We start from the raw sequence: 24,912 nt of genomic DNA, 5'->3' as shown, positions 1-24,912 counted from the left end.
AAAAAACTAGACTTGTGAAAATTTTCACATCAAATTTAATTTAAATAGTTCTTTACTAAATTATTATGTCCGACAACAAGGATGCGACTAAAAAGGAGGTTGATCCGGAACTGGACGATTTACTCGACAGTAAGTTCTTAAAATAATCTTGGGATTCATTACCTAATAAGTATAACCTTTATTTTTTATATCCGTTTGCATTGTACCTTAAATATTTGCATACATTAACAAGCATTACGTACATTAATGAACTTTGTCAATACGAGAACGTGCAAAACGAAGAATGACGAAATTTCGTCATTGAGAAGTATTTTCACGTGTCCTTGCTTACATTTTTAGTTTAAAATAATTAGGTAGTCATTGTGATTAGTACTTTAGTTGAATGATGTCTACTATATTAATATTTGACCTTGTAAGTACAATAGTTCTCAAAAAAAAAACAAATTTATTAACAAGTATGGCTGTTAGGTCTCACAAATCCGCTGCTTTAAAGCCACTTCCATACAATAAAAGTTAAACTCTCCAAAATGCTGAAATTTATGTCAAATTTCTGAATATCATTGAAAATGTAACTTCAATTGCATGGCGGTTGCTACATTTACGTTACTCATAAGTACTAATATCTGGGAGACCAAGCTTTGCTCGGAAACTATAATTATAACAACCCTTTTCCCAGAGATAAGACCTAGCTAGATCGATTTTTCGTCCCTGAAAACCCCCATATAGCAAACTTCATCAAAATTGTTAGAGCCATTTCCAAGATCCTCGAAATATATATATAAATAAATATATGTACAAGAATTGCTTGTTTAAAGGTATAAGATAGCTAGAACCATAGTCTTTAGGCTATTAAGTCAATTTCACTGAATTAACAATTATTGGTTCCAGGCGCTCTCCAAGACATGACGAAGAAGCCGCCTGCAGCCGGAGAGGCACAGGAGCCGGTGTGGAGCGAGGAGTTCATTAAGGAGGCTGCGGCGCAGTTCGAGAGCAATATGGCCGCTCTGCTTGGCAGCTTCAGTGCTGGCAGTGGTGTGCCGGGTGAACGTAAGCAGAGTTTATAAGTTCTAGTCAGTAATCACCTAGACTACTGGCAATTCGGTCCCTGCCTCTAGGTCCTAGGGTCTAGGTATATTTTTCATACAAAAACTGGTATTCAATGTTGGTATCTTGTTTATTTATGTATTTAATTTAGCTAATCTGATCAATTGTTATGCTTACCTAAATACTATTCTAGAATATCAACGAAATATTGAGAGTGCTATAGTCCTCTGGGACTACCTATAACTAGAACCTCAGACTATAACTAGAAGCTCTGTAGGCCTAGCACAGGATGGACCCAACAGTATCTTGTCTGTGAGATGACTACCTGTTTTACTCAAGTATTCGTTAGAGAGGGACGGATAATAATTGCAGGCGGGAAACTGTCAAACTCATCCTATGCTAGTCCTACTGTGAGCTGTAGACCTCGCAATCTTCTTTCTGGTGTTTTTCCCGGCTTGTTCCCACGGCTCATGGGAGCCTGGGGTATATCTCTGTCTTCTTGTAATTTTATTTTGAGGTGGTGCAATAAAGATTTGGTGTGTAATTATAATTACAATAAATATGAATAAAAAAAAAAAAAAAAAAATATAATTACAATAAATAAATAATTTTATAAAAAAAAAAATGTTGTGTTTCAGAGCAAGAAATCAGCCAGGAGCAGATAGCACAGACATTCTCGAAAATGGCCGGTGAGTGCTTTATCCTATAAGACCCAATGTACACTCCGATTCAATCTAATTTGAAACTTCCATAAACCTAATAAAGGAGCATTTATTTTATTGCTTTCTCAAACGATATTAAACCCAATTTATTATAAACCAACCGCTATGTAGAAAACTTCAGATACACCTCAGAAAGAGTATACTCACTTGACCTGAACATTAACAAATTCAATTTTTCTATAATTCAAGTGTATGCTCCGATGGAAAAATCAAATGATAGTGAAATAAATACCTTTTATCAAAATAAAGAAGAAGCTATGAGCAACAGCCATAAAAACATAATTTTACAAGGGGATTTCAACGCCCAGATAGGGCAGACAGAACCAGAGGAAAGTGCAGCTTTGGGAAAATTTGGGTATGGTACTCGAAGCCCAAGAGGAGACAAACTTGTTCACTTTGCAATGGAAAATCAACTGAAAGTCCTTAACACACTATACAAAAAGAAAAAAGGCAGACGCTGGACATGGATATCACCGGGAGGCGACACAAGAAACGAGATCGACTACATCACAACAAATTTCCAACAAAACTTCAAGAACTGTGAAGTCATATCCAACCTACAACATAACAGTGATCACAGAATGCTAAGAGCCACTTTATGCATAGATACACTTCGTAAATCAAGGAAAAACTTTAACAGAACTCTAATAACAACACCGCCTGAAAATCTGGCAGAACTCAGGGAAAAAATACACCAAAAACTGGACACCATATTTACGGGACAAACCCCCTACCCCGTGCAAGAACTTTACAACAAATTTGAGGACATTTTAAAAGAAAATTTAGTGGGAAAATCCAATACAGGACGAATGGATAGAAATATTTTGTCAAGAGATACACTAACACTAATAGAAAAACGCCAACTTTTAAGAAATACAAAATGCAAGACGAAATCGCAAAGAGAAGAACTGTCAAACCTTTACAAGATTACCAAAAATAAAATAAAAGAAGATATCAAAACCTACAAATTAAATGTCATCAGAGAAAATTTAGAAAAATCAGGAACAATAAAAAAGGCACAAAAAATTCTAAACAAAGGAAAACCCATTATGCCAAAACTGAAAAATAGAAAAGGAGAGGAAAAAACCAACAGGAAGGATATCAACGAAATTGCCACAATTTTTTATGAGGAGTTATACTCGTTAAAACAGACAAACCAGACAACTAGAAAACAAAATGAAGAGAGAAATCAAAATGTAGATCCATTCACAGTTGAAGAAGTACAAAAATCAATACATAAACTTAAAAAAGATAAAAGTCCAGGACCGGATAACATCAAAAATGAAAGTATACATATGATGAAACCAGTAATAGCAGTTCCACTAACAAAACTATTTAATAAAATTTTAGAAGAAAATGAACAAATACCCACTCAATGGACAGAGGCACATATATCCCTATTATACAAGGAAGGAGACCCACATGACATATCAAACTACCGACCAATTAGTCTAATGTCTAATATTTACAAGATTTTTTCAATGACACTACTACAACGCATCACACCTATTTTAGATAATAAACAGCCAACAGAACAAGCTGGATTTATGAAGGGTTTCTCCACAACAGACCACCTTCAGACCCTATGCCAAATAATTGAGAAACACACAGAGTTCCAAATACCACTTTATATAGGATTTGTCGACTTTAAAAAAGCTTTCGACTCGATCACTCATACATCGATATGGCAGGCACTAGAGAATCAGGACATACCAGAAGTCTACATACATGTCATAAAAAAGATCTATGAAAAAAGTACAGCCAGAGTAAAAACAGACAAATTAGGAAGACAGATCCAGATCAACAGAGGGGTAAGACAGGGAGACCCAATGTCACCAAAGCTGTTCATAGCGGTCTTAGAAGAAATATTCAAAAATCTAAACTGGGAAGAAAGACAAAAAGGCATCAAGATAAACAACAAATATTTATCAAATCTTCGATTCGCAGATGACCTGGTAATATTAGCATACAGTGCAACTGAACTCAGTATATTACTGCAAGAACTAAATGCACAAAGTCAAAAAGTAGGTCTAGAAATGAATGAAGAAAAAACAAAAGTCATGACCAACTCAAAAAAAGTGACTATACAAATAGAGAATACATCACTGGAATATGTTGACGAGTATATATACCTTGGAAAACAGGTATCATTCACAGACTGCACAAACAAAGAAATAACAAGAAGAATCGGACAGCCATGGAAGAAGTACTGGGCCATGAAGGATATATTTAAGAAGAAACTACCAATAAAACTAAAAAAACTAGCCTTCGACTCATGCATTCTGCCCTGTCTTACATATGGTAGTCAAACATGGTCACTCACAGGAGATATCATCAAACGAATTCAAGTATGTCAACGGTCAATAGAAAGAAGTGTCCTTAACATAAAGTTATCAAACAGAGTTAGAAACACAGAGATAAGAAGAAGAACAAGATTTATAGATGCAGCAATACATATATTGAAACAAAAATACAATTGGGCCGGGCACATAGCCAGGATGAAAAACAACAGATGGACAAAAATAGCAACAAATTGGAATCCAAAAATTGGTAAAAGAAAAAAGGGCAAACCAAAAGCAAGATGGGAAAAAGACCTAATAGAAACAATAGGAAAAGACTGGAAAGAAATGGCAATAGATAGACAAGAATGGAAGAAAATGTTGGACAAATACTTAAATATATTAGAAAAAGGCGATTCGGAAGAGGCCTAGGTCAAAAAGACCTTACGAACATGCATATAGAAATATACATACATAATAGTACATTTCGATGCTAGTGCGGAAGGTATGTCATTACTTTACGAGTACCGAGATATCTTGCCACGAGCCGCAGGCGAGTGGCAAGACTCGGGACGAGTGAAGAATGACATTTCCGCACGTGTATCGAACGACGTTTTTTAATACAGTTGCGAAAAAATAAGTAAAACATTGTTAATCGTACACTAAACAAAAGTGGTAACAGTGACAGCTCGCTTAGACGTCGTCTTTAAGTATATTATATCTATGGGCGTTTGGCAGCTATTCCGTTCCATTCAGACAACTTATTAAGAACGGAATTTTCAATATTCAATATTAAAAAATAAACGTGTTATAATGATGAAGAGGTAAGTATTAAAATATGAAATATGTATATTTTTCACATTCTTACATTAACAGTAGGTTTTTATGCTGATTACGACGTTTAAAGGAAACTAATATTAACACTCATCAATAAGTAGTCGTGAATTGGAACAAGTATAAATTTAAAAAAATTGGAAAAGTAAAAAGCACTAGTTCGAGATAACCAACTTTCCGCACGCTAAACAGCTACGTAAAGTAGCACTTTTTGAGCAACTGTATTAAAAAATTATAATTGTTAAATGAAATGTTAACAGTTCGTATAAGAAAGGCTTTAATAATAATAATAATAAGCGCGTGTATGGGGCAGTGGACCACAGTCCTTCGTCAACCAGGAGGCGGGGATGACCGACCTGGCCCACAGGATTTTATAAGGATCGAGCGAGGAATCTTTCAGGGCGACAGTCTGAGTCCGCTATGGTTCTGCCTAGCTCTGAATCCCCTCAGCACCCTGCTGAAGGATTTGGGACTAGGTTGCCGGCTTCGGAGAGAGGGTGAAGTTATTTCTCACCTTCTGTACATGGATGACCTCAAATTATTTGCACCAAATACCCAAGGCTTGTTGGAGCTACTGAAAACCACCGAAGACTTCAGTAGTGCCATCAACATGGAGTTTGGTGTCGATAAATGTGCGGTTATGCATGTACAGCGGGGGAGGGTTGTAAATTCAACAAATTTACAACTTTCTGAGACAATGTCTTTCAGATCTATCTCTGAATCAGAAACCTATAAATACCTTGGTATGTCACAGTCGTTGGGTATTGAGGACGAGGGTATTAGACGGTCAGTGAAGGAGCGCTTTTTCAGTCGGCTCACAAAAGTCCTTAACAGTCTTTTGTCAGGAGGCAACAAAGTGCGCGCCTTCAACGCCTGGGTAATGCCCCTCCTCACATACTCCTTTGGCATACTAAGGTGGACTCAGACCGAGCTGGACGCCCTGGATCGGAGGGTCCGATCACTGCTCACCACACATCGCATGCTACACCCACGCTCGTCAGTTATGAGATTGTACATCCCACGGAAGTGTGGAGGTCGAGGCTTTCTAAACGCCAAGGATTTCCACAACCGCGAGGTGTACAATCTCAGGAATTATTTCCTTAACAACGAGTGTGGGATGCATCGTGATGTGGTGGCAGTAGACAGGAACCTCACGCCGCTCTCCTTGGCAAACGTGAACTGGCGCAAACCTGTGGTACTAAGTACTGCGGATCGCAAGGCGGCATGGGAGAGTAAGGTGCTACACGGGCGGTTCTACAAGGCCCTCACGGGACCCGATGTGGACCTGCTCGCGTCGGTGAATTGGTTACGATTCGGGGACCTCTTCGGAGAAACCGAGGGTTTTGCCTGTGCAATTGCGGACGAAGTGATGATGACGAACAACTATCGGAAATATATCCTGAAGGACGGTACGGTCGACATCTGTCGGGCATGCCGCCGTCCCGGAGAGTCACTCAGGCATATAATTTCCGGTTGTTCTCATCTTGCTAACGGTGAGTACTTGCACAGACATAATCTCGTAGCCAGGATTATTCACCAACAACTTGCTCTTCTATACGGCCTTGTGGACCGCGAAGTACCGTACTACAAGTACTTACCTGCGCCTGTTCTCGAGAATGGTCGTGCCACGCTCTATTGGGATCGATCTATCATCACTGACAGGACTATTGTCGCCAATAAGCCTGACATCGTGCTGATAGACCGATCGCAGCGCCGGGCCGTGCTCGCCGACGCCACCATCCCCCATGATGAGAATCTCGTGAAGGCCGAGAAGGACAAGTCCAGCAAGTACCTAGACTTAGCTCACGAGATTACCGCCATGTGGGATGTTGACTCGACGATCATTGTTCCGATAGTTGTGTCAGCGAACGGTCTCATAGCGAAGAGTCTCGACCAACACCTAGAGAGACTCTCGCTGGGTGGTTGGATCAAGGGTCAGATGCAGAAGGCGGTAATTTTGGACACGGCGCGTATAGTACGTCGGTTCCTCACTCTGCGGCCCTGACCACCGGCAGCTTGGGCCAAGCCCCGCTGCCGGCGGCACCCTAGGTTAGGTTTTTTATAATGTGTTTATATATTTTTGTTATGTTTTGTAAGTGTTTTTATATTTTACTTTTATACTCACATTGTAAAATCCTAACCTAAGACCCTAATTGAATAAAGATGATAATAATAATAACTAATTACTTCAATCCATAGACCGGTATACTGTTCTCTTGTTCTACAATAGTCCCAATGCCTGCTGAGACCGGTTCATGGGTGTCTATTGTAGCACCTGTGAACGGGTTCCAGCAGGCGTTCTACATGACATAAAAGCTCTCCAAGGGGCCTCTACGTGTTGGATCTGTGTCCCCACGCAAGCCTATCAAAAAGCCGGGATTATAGGCCCGTGATATCCAAGGAGATACAAATAATAATAATTATAAAACCATAATACTATAATTAAAAATAATTGAAATATAGGATAATGTTGTATTTTGGCCGTTGTTGTGACAAGTTTAAGATTGCCAAAGTGTCGCCAAGTACCCATAGTACAAGGCTTAGTTTGGGGCTAGGTCGATCTGTGTAAGATGTCCCCAATATTTATTTATTTATTTAAGATTGTTCCGTTTTACTCATATTGATTGACGTATAATATATTGTGCAGAGGCGGCGGCCGCCGTGCTGAAGCCGGCGGGCGCGGCCGCGGACGGCGGGGAAGCCCCCGCGGCCGATCCAGCTAAAATAGACGAGGTACGCTTTGGATTGCATTTCCCTTCGATCAATAGTAGTTTGTGTTACAAGGGATCAAAATGATATATTTCCGTCAAGGGCGTACATTGAATCCTGAATGAAGCGATGGATTCTAAAGTAGAATCCTGAGCGTAATGAGGGATTCAAGTGTTAACGCCCAAGACGAAATAATTTTGATACCGTGTGACACATACTGCTTTTCACCTCAACTATGAGGAATTTAAAAAAATCTTAGTGTTGACACAATTATTACGTTTCAAAATATTTTTCAAGCCAAAAAAAGAATGAAAAAAAATAACAAAAACAGTGTCGTAGAACAGAAAAGTGCCACTTTGATCCCTCCTAGCGGGGAAGAAAAAGCCCTTTTCCGAATAGATGATGTGTAAAGAGAATTTCTATTCTATTCTATTCATGGTAAATTATGTAGCTACAGTACATTTACTGCCATCTGTCGACACGATTAAAACTGTTAGAACGCCATTTGACTTTGATCATTTCTTTCACTGATATGTGTTAACTTGTTAAATATATTAACGCCATCTACTCGAGAGTAGGCTGAAGGTTATGGCGCCATCGCTTGAAATGATTGCACCATACCTTTGGCCTTTTGTCGAGTAGATGGCATTAATATTTAATAAGTTAACACATATCAGTGAAAGAATAAGGATCAAAGTCAAATGGCGTTCTAACAGTTTTATCATCTGTAAGATGGCAGTAAATTTACAGTGACTACATAATTTACTTTGACAATCCGTCTCTATGCACTCTATTCTCTTAGCCCCAATCTGGCATAGGAGGAAAATTTTAGCTGTGTGACGCTCGGTATATCGTCGCTATACTTACTCAACCTCATATCTGCAACAATCATTTGATGGAAATGTCGCTTTTCTTTCATTCGGAATACGGCTGTTTTTGTCATCAAATGAAGGTTGCAGATACGAGGTTGAGTAAGTATAGCGGCGATATTGATACTGACCGAGCCTTATTGAGCAAATCTGTGAAAATTTGTCCCGTAATATTTATTTTCACCACACCAACTGGTAAAAGCTCTCTTGATCGTTCAAAAACTGATAGCAGAGTTGCATTTTATTCACTTGTGAGGCAAAGTGATCTAATGCAAATTTTGAGTTGTTTTCTTATGTTTGCTGGTAGAATTGACTTTTAAATGATGATTTTGAATGAAAAATATTTAATAAAATTCATTTCAATTTGATTTGGTTTGTTTTTGTTTGATAACTTACAGTTAATATTTTCTTCGAGTTGGTGCGGTGAGAAATTTTGTGTTTCACTCGGGGGCCAATTTTTATTTAACCGTCGTGCTTTGCAACCCTCGCAACGCTCTAGATTCCATTTTTCTATCCACTCGCTGCTCTCGTGATTCAATTTTGGAATATTTCGCTTGCTCGGGTATCAACATTGGCACAAGCGGTTAAACAACAACTTTGCCCCCGAGTGAAACAAATAACTATTTTATATTTGCCAGGTGTCAGCAGCTATATCCCAGACCCTTCAGAACCTGAGCTCGAACTCCGAAGGTCTACAGACGCCTTTCAGCGACCAGGACCTTGCCAATATGTTTGGAAACTTCAACCTTGGAGAAAACCAGGTGAGGATCTACCATCAAACAGTTATGGATGTTGACTTAAAAAAAACCCCTTAGTTGACAGCTGAAATAGATCGTGCCGTCACATGGCAATCTACCAAAGAGAATTTAGTATAGAGGCAGGCGTGGCTCACTCTGCGATTTCGTCGCTTTGCTACAGGTAGCTAAAAGTACATCCGTTCCACACCAATTTTGGGGAATGCCATAAGCCGCGCGTGGCGCTGCCGCCACCTAGCGGCCATATCTGTCCTGATCGTAACAGACGCGTTTTGTTAGAGAGTGAGTCTTCTGTACCTAGTACTATTATTTATTCTGTGATAGAGGCGGATTGTCAAAGTAATTTTTGTAGTCACAGTAAGTACTGCCATCTTTCGACAACTGATAAAAACTTTTAGAACGCCATTTGACTTTTATCGTTGTTCTTTCACTGATATGTGTTTTTCTTAAATGTCAAAAAGTGTCGCCATCTACACGAGCATAGGCCAAAGGTATGGTATAGGGTAAAGGTATCTTATCGAGCGATGGTGCCATACCTTTGGCCTATACTCGAGTAGATGGCGACACTTTTTCGCATTTAACAAATTTAACACATATCAGTAAAAGAACATTGAAGTTTTAATCATGTGTCGAAAGATGGCAGCAAATTTACTGTGGCTACAAAAATTACCATGACAATCTGCCTCTATATAAAATTCTCTTTGCCACTATGCATGTTAGTAAAACATGATACAACATTTCTTCTAACAAACTGTGCAGAATAACTACACAAAAAAGTTGATCCATTCATTTATTTGTTGTTTCAGGAAGGCAACATGTTCCTCCCCTTCATGCAAGGCATGATGCAGTCCCTCCTCTCTAAGGAGGTCCTCTACCCCTCCTTGAAGGAGTTGGTGGACAAGTACCCCGCCTGGCTCGAGGAGAACAAGGGGAAAGTGCCCCAGGATGACTACGACAGGTGGGCATATTGAATTAATCGTTTAATTCTGGAACAACATGTTCCTCCTCTAAGGAGGTTCTCTACTCCTTGAAGGAGTTGGTGGACAAGTACCCCGCCTGGCTTGAGGAAAACAAGGGGAAAGTGCCCCAAGATGACTACGACAGGTGGGCATTTTGAATTAATCGTTATATTTCGGGAACAACATGTTCCTCCTCTAAGAAGGTACTCTACTCCTTGAAGGAGTTGGTGGACAAGTACCCCGCCTGGCTCGAGGAGAACAAGGGGAAAGTGCCCCAGGATGACTACGACAGGTGGGCATTTTGGTTTATTCGTTATATTTCAGGAACAACATGTTCCTCCTCTCTAAGGAGGTCCTCTACTCCTTGAAGGAGTTGGTGGACAAGTACCCCGCCTGGCTTGAGGAAAACAAGGGGAAAGTGCCCCAGGATGACTATGATAGGTGGGATTTTGGATTAATTGTTATACATGTGTAAGTTGGGTGACAATGTAATATTATGGCGCCATCTAGCTGATCTGATGATGGACACAGGAGGTGGCCTTAGAAAACTCAACTTAATTGTGTTTGAGTTTGTTAGAATTGAAGGGATACCAGTGTAGTCAGTTATGTTGTTTTTGTAAACAACAACATAACTGACTACACTGGTTGACACCTGAAACGATTAACAATGTTCTTAAAAAAGTGTCAACAAGTACTGAGATACTTCGGTCACATAGCTCGCAGAGACCCTGACAACTTGGAGAGACTCGTGGTGATGGGAAAGGTGGACGCCAGACGGCCTAGAGGACCAAGTCCAACGAGATGGTGTGACCAAATATCCGCCCAGATGGACATCACACTAAGCAACGCTTTCCACAAAGCAACCGACAGGGAGAAGTGGAGAGCTGCCATAGGAAAAAGTAGTAAGCGGAGTCACGATCCTCAGCAGTGAGGGACCGACTTAGAAGAAGAGAGAAAAAAGTGTCAACCGCTCTAAGCAGTTATGTTGTTTTTGTAAACATCCCTTCAATTGAAATGGTTCTCACTGCACCCACCTTGACATTACTCTGTTTGGCCCTATGTTTGACTGGTATAAAAGTCCGCCATTCGTACCTTTTTTTGATGTGCAATAAAGTTTGAAATAATAATGTCTCAATGAATATTTGCTGCCTGTCAAAAAACATTACCGTCATCGTCGATAAAAGCTTGTACAAAGTGTCATTTTAGACATAAAACTTCTTCTTGACAGGTACTGCCGGCAGCAGGAGCTGATGCAGCAGGTCTGCGCTGAGCTCGAACCGGAGCAGGAGACAGACCCTGAAGATGTCAAGAGGAAGCGGTTCGAAGTGGTGTTGGAACTGATGCAGAAGGTAACTTAACTTGTTCTTGACAGGTACTGCCGGCAGCAGGAGCTGATGCAGCAGGTTTGCGCTGAACTGGAGCCGGAACAGGAGACGGACCCTGAAGATGTCAAGAGGAAGCGGTTCGAAGTGGTGTTGGAACTGATGCAGAAGGTAACTTAATTTATTCTTGACAGGTACTGCCGGCAGCAGGAGCTGATGCAGCAGGTCTGCGCTGAACTGGAGCCGGAGCAGGAGACGGACCCTGAAGATGTCAAGAGGAAGCGGTTCGAAGTGGTGTTGGAACTGATGCAGAAGGTAACTTAACTAAACTTAAACTTAGAGCTGTATAGCAGGTCTGTACGGAGACAGACCCTGATGTCAAGAGGAAACGGTTCGAAGTGGTGTTGGAACTGATGCAGAAGGTAACTTAACTAAACTTAAACTTAGAGCTGTATAGCAGGTCTGTACGGAGACAGACCCTGATGTCAAGAGGAAACGGTTCGAAGTGGTGTTGGAACTGATGCAGAAGGTAACTTAACTAAACTTAATCTTAGAGCTGTATAGCAGGTCTGTACGGAGATGGACTCTGAAGATGTCAAGAGGAAGCGGTTCAAGGTGGTGTTGGAACTGATGCAGAAGGTAACTTTATCATCATCAGTCGTTCCCTCAATGCTGAGGATCGTGACATCATGTCCTAATGTTGCTGACCAGTCTCTTCCATATGCTTCTGTCACCCGCCATATGTACGGCTTCCTGCAGATGTAGATGCAACGGTGTAGTAACTTGTGCGCTCCATCTAGCGGGTGGTCTGCCGCGAGCCCTCTGGCCTTCAACTTTGCCCGTCATAATCGAAATCGTCATAAGAAGGTAACTAAACTAAAACTTAGAGCTGTATAGCAGGTATGTACGGAGACGGACCCCGAAGATGTCAAGAGGAAAAGGTTTGAAGTGGTGTTGGAACGGATGCAGAAGGTAACTTAACTTAAACTTAAAGATGTATAGCAGGGTCTGTACGGAGACAGACCCTGCTATACATCTTTAAGATTCTTAACTTAACCCTTTGACGCGCGCGGCTACAGCCCAATATCAACCTTAGTGCGTTCCCACAAGGTTCACGATGACGCACCGGACATAGGCGTGGCGTTCAAAGGGGTTCATATCGTTTCCACTCCGTTGCTGAAGGTTATGTTCAGACATAGAAGTTTTTGTGGCAAAATAAAGTGATTGTTAAAATAAAATATCGACATGTCTGCTATCCATGTTACCTTGACGTTATACTAGATATTTACACAGACAAAACTTCTTCCAGACTTAGCATAGTCGCGCTACCCCCTCTGCCCCGCATACGGTCATTTTACTCCATGTTCGAGTCGAAAGTGTCTTTGTGTGACGTCCGTGTATTTAAACTCCGTCTAGAGGCTTCCTAGTCTATGGATATTTATTACATTTTATAAGAAGATAGCTACCGTGAAATACAGAACACGGTCGATATCTTCCTCTCTTTTGATCAAAAAGAATAGATAGTATAGAGGGGTCCTGTCATTGTAAATTTTGTAGTCACTGTAAATTTACTGCCATCTATCGACACACGACTAAAACTCAAAATGAAAACGTATAACGTTATGAAAAAATGTATATACAGGGTGGAAAGGCACGACGATCCTTCCCGGAAGTATTAGGTCGTTTAAGTGATACAGAGACTATTGGTAATGGTAAGAATCGTTAATTGAGTAAAAAATAAAAATTGCAAAAATACTACTTTTTAACTGTGGTGATAACCCTATAGCATGTGCACATGACGGCTAGATTAAGGATCTCCGTCGGGAAAGCTCGGGACTTTACACTTTTTTCCGATCGTTGACAGTATCGCAATGATGTATGAATGACGCATAAATGTCAAATAAATCAAATGCATGCAAAAATATTACAAACAATTTTATTACTTTCTTAGATAATTACTTTTTTCCAATATTTAATACTATCTTCTTTTCACATACGGTGTTCAAATGTACCTCCGTGTATTACAACGCCGCCGCAGCCCGTACCCGAGTATGTCGATGCACATGCGATATAGTGTATGCTCTTCGTCATTTATCCTCCGCAGAAAGCACCAATTAGCCTTTGTCTCATTTCGTCCGCAGTTTCACATTCCGTTTGGTTTGGTACACCATATCTTTTACACAGCCCCACAAATTTAAATAGCCACGAGCATCTAACATTTTTATTTGAAGAATATGACATTCAATAAGTATAGTTCAATGAAAATTTAATTTCAAACATCAGACGTCTTGTCTATTTCCTACCACGCAAGAAGGTTTGTTAGTTTGGTATTGAAGAAGTATTTATTCTTGATTTATTCTTATTATTTCATTTTTGCAAGTTCATTTGGTGCAACTAACACAACCTACATGTAATTTTTTATTATTTTAAATAGTTTCCAATTATTCGAAAATAATTTTGTGAAACGTGTTAAGAAACTAAAACCTTTTTATCAGTCAAGGAAACCAGAGATATTTATAAGACGATTGCGTACTTTTGAGTGGTTGTCAATGTCACCATTTGAACTGTCGTTGTAAACAATGTTGTGGTTAGTATTATTAATATTAAGGAATAACATAACTATTTCATTCAAGTATTGAACAAGTGGAACCACTAAGAAAGCGAAAATCCTGCAATGATTCTTACCGTGCTGTAAGCAGACCTAAAAATGGTTAGATGGCAACAAATTAGCATAATTTCCTGTCGAATACTGATTGTTTACAAGTAAGTTCATTGACCCTGTCACCTGTTAGGGTTAGAACAAAGTAGTTTTTTGCGTGGATGTTTAAAAGGTCATAATTTAGAAACGGTTGCCCATATTAACATAGTTTCTATGGAGAAAATATAGAGCTTAGGCTAAACTATCTCCCATTTCCGGAAAGGATCGTCGTGCCTTTCCACCCTGTATATGGATAAATGATTTTATTATTTTTATATCATTACGATCCATGTTCATTCACTGATATCTATGTGTTAAAATTGTTAAATATGAAACGGTGTCGTCACGCCATCTAGCCGAGGATAGGCTAAAGGTGTGTGCGGCATCTATTCGAGAATGACTTTTACTTGAATTCCGAGGCACGTTTTTTCCTTAGATTTTATTCGTCTTATACGAAGTTACATATATCTTTGCTTTTGATATATTGGTAGTTTTCTATTCTTTTGGCACTGCATACTACAGTTAACGCTTTATTTTTTAAGTACTAAATATATTTAATAAAGAAATTATGTACCGCTTTGTAATTGATTTGCATTATGGAAATTTCTCGGTAACTTACCTACAGCAAGTAGAAGTTACATATATATTTTAAATATTAATCTACCTATGACTTATCGATAACAGATTTATCGATGTTTCATTTTCTCAAACACTCGTTTTTGCCACAATAACTTATGTCTGGTTATGTTTTTCAAGTGTATCCATATACCCCATTTGATAGCAGAATCTTCAAAGTACCATGGAATGCTTACTTTGAATGAATGATGCTTTTATTGGAAACACACATACACAACAACATTAAAAAATGCTTAAGTCTAGGTAAATTTGAAGTTACAGTGTTGCGAGAGGTTCCAAAAAGGATAACACTCAGCATGTGTCGCAGCACATGAACAGTGTTACGACGCTGATTTTCAGTGTACCCATTGACACGTAAAACAAACACAAAACAACACAGAACATAAAAACAAAACCGAAGCAGAATACAACAGAATGTGCGGTTGACATGGTAATTTATTAACAAAATAAGAAAAATGAGACATGTTTATGAATAAATACTTACATAATACATAAATAAATATATAGACTCTAAAGCACAGTAGTCGGTACAAATACAGGTGGATGTAGGTAGGTATAGGTCGGCTAGGTGGGGATCGTTTGTTCCTTGAGTAGGTGCAGTTTCAGTCTGGATTTGAACATGTATAGTGAGCTGGCATTTCTTATTGGTGGTGGGAGATTGTTCCAGCACCGCGTGGCTGCGTACCGGAAGCTGCCACGGAAACTAGCCGACCTGTGCCTTGGACAGATGAGGCGGGGGGCTTGCCTTATGTGTTTACGGGAGAACGTTAGTCTTTCGTAGAGGTAAGTTGGTTGTTTGGTCAGCATAATCCCGAACAAGAGTGAAGCAAAATGTAATTTTCTACGGGCCTCCATCTTAAGCATATTGCCACTATTTAAAAACGGTGTTACATGTGTTCTTGGTGGAATCGGAAAACAGAATCTGGCACAGGCATTCTGAAGCCTCTGTAACTGAGTTTTTGCACGAGATAACAAGCAGTTTCCAATGACCGTATCGGCGTAGTTCAGTTTTGACAATACAAGGGTGTCACAAAGTTTTATTCGCATATCTACACTTAAATAGTTCCGAATCTTGTATAAAACTGTGAGGCGGTAAAAACAATTACGCGTAATTTCTAGAACGTGATTCTCAAACTGCAGTTTCTCGTCCATAATTACTCCCAGGTTTCTGGCTTCTGACACGCGAGGAATGATTTCGTCTAGAATACGGACCTGTGGGTTGCGTAGTGTTGTATTTGCCACTTGATTTTTGGTACCTAGTATTAAAAACTTTGATTTCAAAGGATTCAGAACTAAACTGTTTTTCTTAGACCAGTATGCAACCTGATTGAGATCTTGATTTAATTTTTTTGATTCCTAGGGTTGCTTAAAACATCACTCTATGAAGTCTATGATTAAACTTAATTTGTGTCGCTTAACTTCACACTCGGGTAAATCCATTCGACCTCTCAGCAAATATCGACCCTATTACCTTTTCTACCAAATTCGCATAATCTGACTGATGTGTCTACCCGATTTTGAAGTTAAGCGACTCATATCCCCCTCAAGGGGCCCTTATGAGCGCACGCATATACGCTATTACAGAAAATGCTTGATTTTCTATAATGGACCATGGGCAACTTTGTATGGAGTCAGAACCAATAACCAACAGAAATGAGAGGTCATTAGATAGGTATTTCTATGTACTTCATTTCGTTATATGGTATATGGTAGAACTGAGATATTGGTATTTTAGTCAAAATGTCGTCACCCTTATTACCTAGGCAATAGAGTCATAGTAAGTAAATAATTGCTTCAGAGTAGATATTCGCGCACCGCCGGGCGAGCGCGGCGAATGGCTTGCCGCGCTCACCCAGCGATGGACTCTATTGCCTAGGTAATAAAGGCGACGACATTTTGACTAAAATACCAATATCTCATTTCTACAATGGAATTCTGCGTGGTGCCCATAGAACGAAATGAAGTAAATAGAAATACCTATCTAATGACCTAATTCTCAACTCTGTTGGTATTGGGACCATTTTGACGCATAGTCCTTTGACACAAAATATTATTCTATTTTATTTTCCAGATGCAAGACTTAGGCCAGCCTCCCACAGAGTTAGTAGGTGACATGGCCGTGCCGCCGCAAGGGCTCGCCGCACCCGACAATTCTCAGTGCAGCGTCATGTAGTGACATGACATGACAGGTGACATGATGAGTTGATGACAGATTGATGACGAGAGATACGGTATACTGCCAACTTCCGCATTTGGGCATTTTCACTTAACTGTGCACCTTTAACGGCCGGTTAGCAATTGTTACAAAACTGACGGTCAATGTCAAATCCCATACATTTTGTCAGGAATGTAACGGTTAGACGTTACTGAAACACGACTTAAGTCGCGCTTTAAAGTACAAGTTAAATGAAAATGCCCATTTATATTATTTAATTAATTACGTCACACAAAATTTCGATTTTTTAGACACCCTCCCCCTCCCTCCCCCCTTGTCACACTCTTTCATAGGAAAAAGATAGGTAAGATAAAGATAAAGATAAAAAATAGTTTATTCAAGTAGGCATATTACAATGCGCTTATGAACGTCAAATAAAGCTATACCGGCTCCAACCGTACGCCTCTGCCTCGAGAAGATTTAAATCCCCCCTCAATTGGAGGAGGGTATCCCAATACGGGACCGGCAACAAACTCGGCGGGACACATCTTTTCAAAACATTATGACATCTTATAATTAACATGCATTACGAGTAAATAAGAAAAATACAATTTAAATTACTATATAATTCATGCAATTATACTCAGTTAGTATATAACTTTATATAAATATGATAAAAAAAAAACATATATGTACATGAAATCATACAAATACGGTCTTTAATACGTACTGTCACACTTGGCATATGGGTCTATATCAACAATTTCTTGTTGTTATTCTGTCCCATCAGCCAGGAGACAATAGTAGCATAGTTTGTTAGAAGAGCTGCTGTACCATGTTCTACAAACGTGCTTAGTAGATGTCCCATTATGGAAAGGCCTTATAACTACCAAAAAATTACAGGTTTGGTTCATTTAAATACGAAAAAACTAGTATTTTAAGAGTGACCCAGGAGACCGTAACCATGGCAACTAGTGACAAGAAAACGTCGATTCACCTTATTAATAAAAATTGTCCGCACTTATCCCAACGTACCTTTTTGAAATGTACGCGTTGGCAGTATACCGATCGTATTGTTCGTATGTAAAAAAGTATATAATATAATATATTATATTTATTATACTTTTAGTAAACTAATGTAGATTATGTAGAAGCCATATTGTTATAGAAGTAAACTGTGTGACTATAAATTATGACATTTGACATACTTTTTTTAATATGTTATTAGCTCGAGGGACTACAGTATGTACAAGTTTTTGAAGGGTCGGCAACGCGCATGTAACACCTTAAGAGTTGCCGGCGTCCATGAGCTACGGTGACCGCTTACCAGCAAGCCGTATGCTTATTTGCCACCGATTTTGTATAAAAGAAACACTGCGTCCATATGCTACTGTGTTCTCTTATATTAATGTTAAAAATATCAGATTGTCATAATTTGTATGTATTCAGTATCACAACTATTGGTGCTTAGTGAGTATGTTGAGCTGTGTTTATACCCCGATCAACGAGGACCGATACCTTTACAATATTATTACCGTTTAGCATTTTCTTCTAATAGTTTCAGTTTAAAGTAGCAGCAAGAACTGGACAACATTTGGTTATTAACGCCTCCCTAGACTAGTTAGTAGTGACCCTGCCAGGCGTGGCTCACTCCGTGATTTCGTCGCTTTGCAACAGGTAGCTACAAGTACATCCGTCCCACACCAATTTTGGTGGCTAACCATAAGCCGCGCGTGGCGCTGTCGCCACCTAGCGGCCATATCTGGCCTGATCGTAACAGACGCGCTTTGTTAGAGAGTGAGTCTTCTGTACCTAGTACTATTATTTATCCTGTGACCCTGCCTACAAAGCTGGGGGTACTGGGTTAGAATCCCGGCAAGGGCATTTATTTCCATGTTTATCACGATATTGGTTCTGAGTTATTGATTTTTTATTTGTATTCAAGTACTTATATTTGTATAATCTCTATGCCATCGTCTTTTAGTGCCCACAACACAACATAAGTGTTATTAAAACTTACTGCGAGACTAGATTGATTTTAATGTAAAATTGCACAGTCAAGTTAAAAATATGGGTTCACAAATCATACTCAAAAATATGTCCCATGCTCATTTGCATAGACATTTTTTTGAGTAAGTTGTCTACACCCATATTTTTACAGTGGACTGTACTTTAATAGGTTATTATTTCATTTTGTTTATTTTGACTTCTCATCCAAGAGTTTTGCTTAGCGCTGAGTATTTTATAAAAGTTTTGTAACTTACTTTCTGAAAATGAAAAGAAATCAGTTTAAAATTGATCTCTTCGGGTGACCTCGTTGATCGGATTACACATTGAGACTAAAATGTATGAAGCGGTTTAAACGGTGTGTGTTTTATAGCATTTCTATAAAGTGAGGCGTTGACTGGTGTAACTATGCATGTGTATTTGTTATTGAAAATTATACTCTGTATCTTTAGGTATAAAAGTAAACAAAATCTGGCTTAAGGAGCCATTTGAGGGTAGATTTTCGGGTACTTATAACATTTATTGGTTAACCAACCAAATACAAAACCGCCTGGATCAGTCACTGAACGACCCGACTTTAACCTACATTATTTGATCATGTAATGTTTTCATCTACCCTCAACTGGCTTAAGGAGCCATTTGAGGGTAGATTTTGTTTACTTTTATTTAAATACCTAAAGATACAGAGTATAGGACTAGGTCGATTTGTGTAAGATTGTCCTATACCTAACCATTAAACTTTTGTGACGTTCCAGGAGAAATGGTACCTTATGGCGTCTGGCGCTTACGTCGCATAGCACCGCAATAATAGTGGAGCGGGTTAATAATAGCGTAAGCGCCAACCGCCTTAAGGTTATTTTAATTTAAACGCTTGACCAACTATAGTTGCACCGGAATATCAGTCAATTTTAAATTGTAATAAATATAATTCGTTAATTTAATTTGTTTTTAACGAATTTTTATAAAACCCTTATTTTATTGTATTGGTGGTAGTATTTTTATGGTTGAAATTGCTTTTGACATTTAATTTTTAGTGCCAAAGACTAAAGAATAATGCTTACATAAATAACTTCACATCACAATATTCTGTAGTAAAAATCCAAAATATGATAATGTATAAAATAAGGACGCTTAGCACAAAGAATGTCGTACATTGACCCTCATCCTATCTCTATCGCACGCGCGTATTAATACTATATACTGTCCCGCCCATGATGGCGGCGGTCTATGACACTGTGCAAGTGCCCCAATATAATTATGCGCGTGCGATACCTATACTCTGTATCTTTAGGTATTTAAATAAAAGTAAACAAATAATTTGTATATTTTCGGATAGTTATAACACTTATTGGTTAACCAACCAAATACAAAACCGCCTGGATCTGTCACTAAATGACCTGACTTTAACCTACGTTATTTGATCGTGTAATGTTTTCATCTACCCTCAACTGGCTTAAGGAGCCATTTGAGGGTAGATTTTGTTTACTTTTATTTAAATACCGAAAGAGACAGAGTATACAGATAGGAACAGGGTCAATGTACGATATTCTATGTGCTTAGGGTCCCTGCTTTACATATTTAAGCCCGTGACTGTCACATCGCTATTAAAATGTACACATCACTGTGTATCAAAAGATACAGAAACTCAAAAATACCTGAACGTGATCGAACGCCTTATTCGTGTTTAGATGTTTTTGGATGTCCAGTCGCACAGATATATTCGGTGACTGTAAGGCAGGTATGGACGACGTGGTCAAAACATGTAAATTAAATAAATCTTATAATAATTTTATGTTTAAAAAAAATTACCTAACTGGGCCATTTTATTTTAAGTTGTCCCCTACACTTTTTTTTTCAAAATTGGGATTTTTTATGTTATTTCTACTCAGAATCACGAGCTTTTTCTATCCTAATAGGAAAAAATAAGTGTCCCAAGGTTTTTTTCCATTCCGTTGCCATTTTTTCATAGACTTTGTATGGCGGTTTCGGAATGGAAAGATCGAAAATGTATGAAAATCTTAGGACACTTTTATTCTCCTATTAGGATCAAAAGAGCTCATGATTTTGAGTAGAAATAACATAAAAAATCCCAATTTTGAAAAAAAGTGCAGGGGACAACTTTAAATAAAATGGCCCAACTAATCAGGAAACTTATAATTATGTAACATAATGAATACTTGCAGTGATTATTTCAGATTGAATATTAGCAATGTCGCTGGTTGTCCTTAAAACATGTTGAATTTGCCTCCAGTATAAGAGTATTCGAATTGAAACTCGAACTGTTCAAAAAATAAAGGTGTTGTCGATTTATACTATTATTGACATTTGTGACGTTTTTAAGTAAAAGGTAACTATTTGTTAAGTATAAGGCGCTTATATTATAAAAATGGCACTAGAAATCATTCTTATTGGCTATGTGCGCGACAGTGGCGCCCGCCAAGCTGCGATGTGACATAGTTATTAGATAGTTGACAAATGTAAAATAGCTGTGCGATAGTTCTTATTTTTGCCACTTGGAGCGCTATCAACACATTTATTTTATTAGTTTTATTACACTTGGGGCTAGGGAATGCAAATCGGTTATTTTTGGTTATTTTTTGTATGGAAATTATCGGTTATTAACCGAAACCGCGGTTATTTCCATACAAAAAATAACCGATTTGCATTCCCTACTTGGGGCAGCGTTGGCCGAAAGTTAATGCAAATTGAAAATGCTGGCCATTAACCATTATAAATTGAATCGTAAACTGTAATCGTCCGCTACGGTTTAAGGTTCGATTTATAATGGTTAATGGCCAACATTTTCAATTCGCATTAACTTTCGGCCAACACTGACTTGGGGCATAACTAATATATATTCTGGTACCTTTTGAATGAAAATGTCACAAATATTGTATATTGTTTGTTTGTGAAGATAAAGGATTTGCAGTCCGTAATTAATTTTATTTATGCACATATTGTATAGTTGCGTTATTTAAATTATAATTACATTTGTTTAGTTGACTGGTTGTTTCATTATTTATCTCCTATTTAGGTCACAAAAAGACAATATGTGGCGTTAGCTATGAAAAGGGACCTTATTGTCGATAGCGCTTACGCCATTATTAACGATGCTCCGATATAAATACAATGCCGTGCGGCGTAAGCGCCATCGACAATAAGGTCCCTTTTCATGGATAATGCCCCATATAATCTCTAGAAATCTTTTAAAAGACTTCTTCTTTTATACCTACTCTGTATCTTTAGGAAAGTAAACAAATAATGTGTATATTTTCGGGTAGTTATAACATTTATTGATTAACCAACCAAATACAAAACAGCCTGGATCAGTCACTGAACGACCTGACTTTAACCTGCATTATTTGATCATGTAATGTTTTCATCTACCCTCAACTGGTTTAAGGAGCCATTTGAGGGTAGATTTTGTTTACTCTTTTTTAAATACCTAAAGATACAGATACAGACTATTTATTTATTTAACCTTTATTGCACAATACAAGAAAATACAAATGGCGGTCTTAATGCCATAACATAAGGCATTCTCTACCAGTCAACCATTAACACTACAACTCAACTATAGTGCAGAGTTACCATGGTCCGACTTTAGTCAATAAAAAGTAGGTACTTAATACCGGTCCAATAATTTATTTGTAAATTTCAATAAAAATGTACTTAAATATTGTAAACACGTGTAGGCAGACCAGAAAATATGCTTATTTATTATAATATAAGTAAGTGGTGGATTCTAGAGACGCCACGAATATTCGGCAACTACTCGGTATTCGGCTACTTTGCCGAATATTCGGTATTCGGCCGAATGTTGTCTAGTATTCGGCCGGATGCTGATACCGATCTGTTGCACTTACCAAAAAGAAAAATTACACAAAAATAACCAAAAACTAGGTATATTTAATATTTAAAATGTATTCTTGGAAAGTTGTTAAATACCGGGTGTGGCCTGTAATATGAGCAAAAAATTAAACTAGGCTGTACTCCTCATACTGACCAACATTTGTTCAGCGACTTTTAAAAATAACTTGTGGTTTGATTGTTAATACACTTTAAAGTTTATTCTAAGACGCAATATACTTATTGCGAATTTTGTTATGTTTAAATAAGGCGTGACAATGACAAGCAACGTCAATCACAATGATATGGCATGGCGATGGCGTCCATTGAAGATAATATTTATTTTGTATGAAAAATAGGGAGTCTAAATACTTATTAATTTTTAAAAGTTGTTGAACGAAAGTGTCACCGTTTGAGGAGTACAATCTATGTTTTAGTTATTTGCTCGTGTTACAGGCCACACCCGGTACGATAACACGTTTTTGAGCATTTGTTGAATACAAAATATTTTATTTTCATCATGGGTCTGATTTGAATGACTCTACTTCATTAATTCATTATGTTCAACAAAAAATATATCTTAGCAAACGTTGTGTTTTGTTGGCGAACAGTTTTCATAATAATTGTGACTCGAAATGTTCGCATGTCATGCCGAATATTCGATCGTCGAATATTCAGCGCTTGCGCCGAATATTCGGCGCTTAGGCCGAGAGAGGGGCCGAATATTCGGTATTCGACCGAAACCACTATTCGGGGCATCTCTTGGATTCTTGTGGGAATGGTCATAAGGTGTACGACCGGATCGGTGATACTTGTTTTGATGGTATTACCCCGAGCAGCCGTATTGTGGATGACTACCACGTGATAGAATAACTGTCACTTTTTAACAACGTAATAGAAAGTGACGTTTTATCACGCTGTCACGTATAGTATGTATCTTTAGGTATTTAAATAAAAGTAAACAAAATCTACCTTCAAATGGGTCCTTAAGCCAGTTGAGGGTAGATGAAAACATTACACATGATCAAATAATGTAGGTTAAAGTCAGGTCGTTCAGTGACAGATCAAGGCGGTTTTGTATTTGGCCGGCTAACCAATAAATGTTATAACTACCGAAAAATTTACAAATTGTTTGTTTACTTTTATTTAAATACCTAAAGATACAGACTATAGGTGACATATTTTTTTTTTAAACGTATATACCTACATATTTTTATTTATCCCAAAGGATGATGTTTCGCTCCCATACAAGTTTGGCCCAACACTCGCTAAACATGGGTGGTATATTGTTAGGCTCCAAACATGAAATGAAAGTCCCGATAGTTATTAGAAATTCACGGACACTTCACAGAACATTATAAAAGCGTAATTTCTCTACGATTTTGAGGTTAGGAATTCTGCCTTGTATCGGGCCATGTTAAATATTATTATGCCTTATTACAAGGAAATAAGGTGCCGTAAATAATGTAAACATATCGATGATATTGGGCGTTTAAAGGCTGTCAAGGAACAAAAATCGAATGAGTTGGTATTAGGTTAATACATTTATTTTAAATAAAATAATATATTTAATACGACTTCCTTAAATGAATAAGACATAACATGCGAACCGGAATAGACTACAACAACTAGAGCTGTATTATAGTAATAATTGTTATAGCATCAAATGTAGAACCAATCACTTAAGTAATAGTAGTTTATATGTGACTGCTACATAATTAAAGGCATTAAAATACGAGTGTGGGTTTATGAAACGAATGAAATGAGTTTCATAATAGTATCACACGAGTGTTTTAATGCCTAATTATGTACAGTTACATACACTGCTTTATCTACACACATATTATAAACTTTCTATGATATATTCACTAACCTCATATTACAGCCGACATTGGGGCACTTTCCTCTCTGGCGGAACTCGCGGATATGAGATGGCGTCTCCGAAATATCTTTATCGTATATTTTACACGAAACTTTTGTTATAGTTACTTTAAAAGCAACAAAACAAATTATTTTTTACTTACAAACTAATTAAAAGATAAACTGTACGTCAAATGGCGGCAAATGAAAACTT

The 24,912-nt window shown here is 38.2% G+C and overlaps 1 protein-coding gene across 1 annotated transcript; it reads left to right on the top strand.

The window, feature by feature from the left end:
• Window positions 1–21,992, top strand: LOC134803866 (peroxisomal biogenesis factor 19). The gene is made up of 8 exons (XM_063776695.1): window positions 1–129; window positions 889–1,047; window positions 1,683–1,733; window positions 7,527–7,612; window positions 9,096–9,218; window positions 10,019–10,170; window positions 11,400–11,520; window positions 16,899–21,992. The coding sequence occupies exons 1-8, from the start codon at window positions 66–68 to the stop codon at window positions 16,998–17,000; spliced, it is 858 nt and encodes a 285-aa protein (XP_063632765.1). The 5' UTR covers window positions 1–65; the 3' UTR covers window positions 17,001–21,992.
• The last annotated feature ends 2,920 nt before the right edge of the window (window positions 21,993–24,912 follow it).

The sequence above is a fragment of the Cydia splendana genome, chromosome 27 (genome assembly GCF_910591565.1).
Source record: "Cydia splendana chromosome 27, ilCydSple1.2, whole genome shotgun sequence".
Classification (NCBI taxonomy): domain Eukaryota; kingdom Metazoa; phylum Arthropoda; class Insecta; order Lepidoptera; family Tortricidae; genus Cydia; species Cydia splendana.
Note: the sequence above shows the minus strand (reverse complement) of the source record. Positions and strands in the feature narration are given on the sequence as shown.

Bases quoted from the DNA above. Each gene is read 5' to 3' on its own strand.
- LOC134803866 (XM_063776695.1), top strand. From the start codon at position 66: ATGTCCGACAACAAGGATGCGACTAAAAAGGAGGTTGATCCGGAACTG. The intron at 9,219-10,018 runs GTGAGGATCTAC...TTGTTGTTTCAG, and splicing joins TCAACCTTGGAGAAAACCAG to GAAGGCAACATGTTCCTCCC. The intron at 10,171-11,399 runs GTGGGCATATTG...TCTTCTTGACAG, and splicing joins CCCCAGGATGACTACGACAG to GTACTGCCGGCAGCAGGAGC.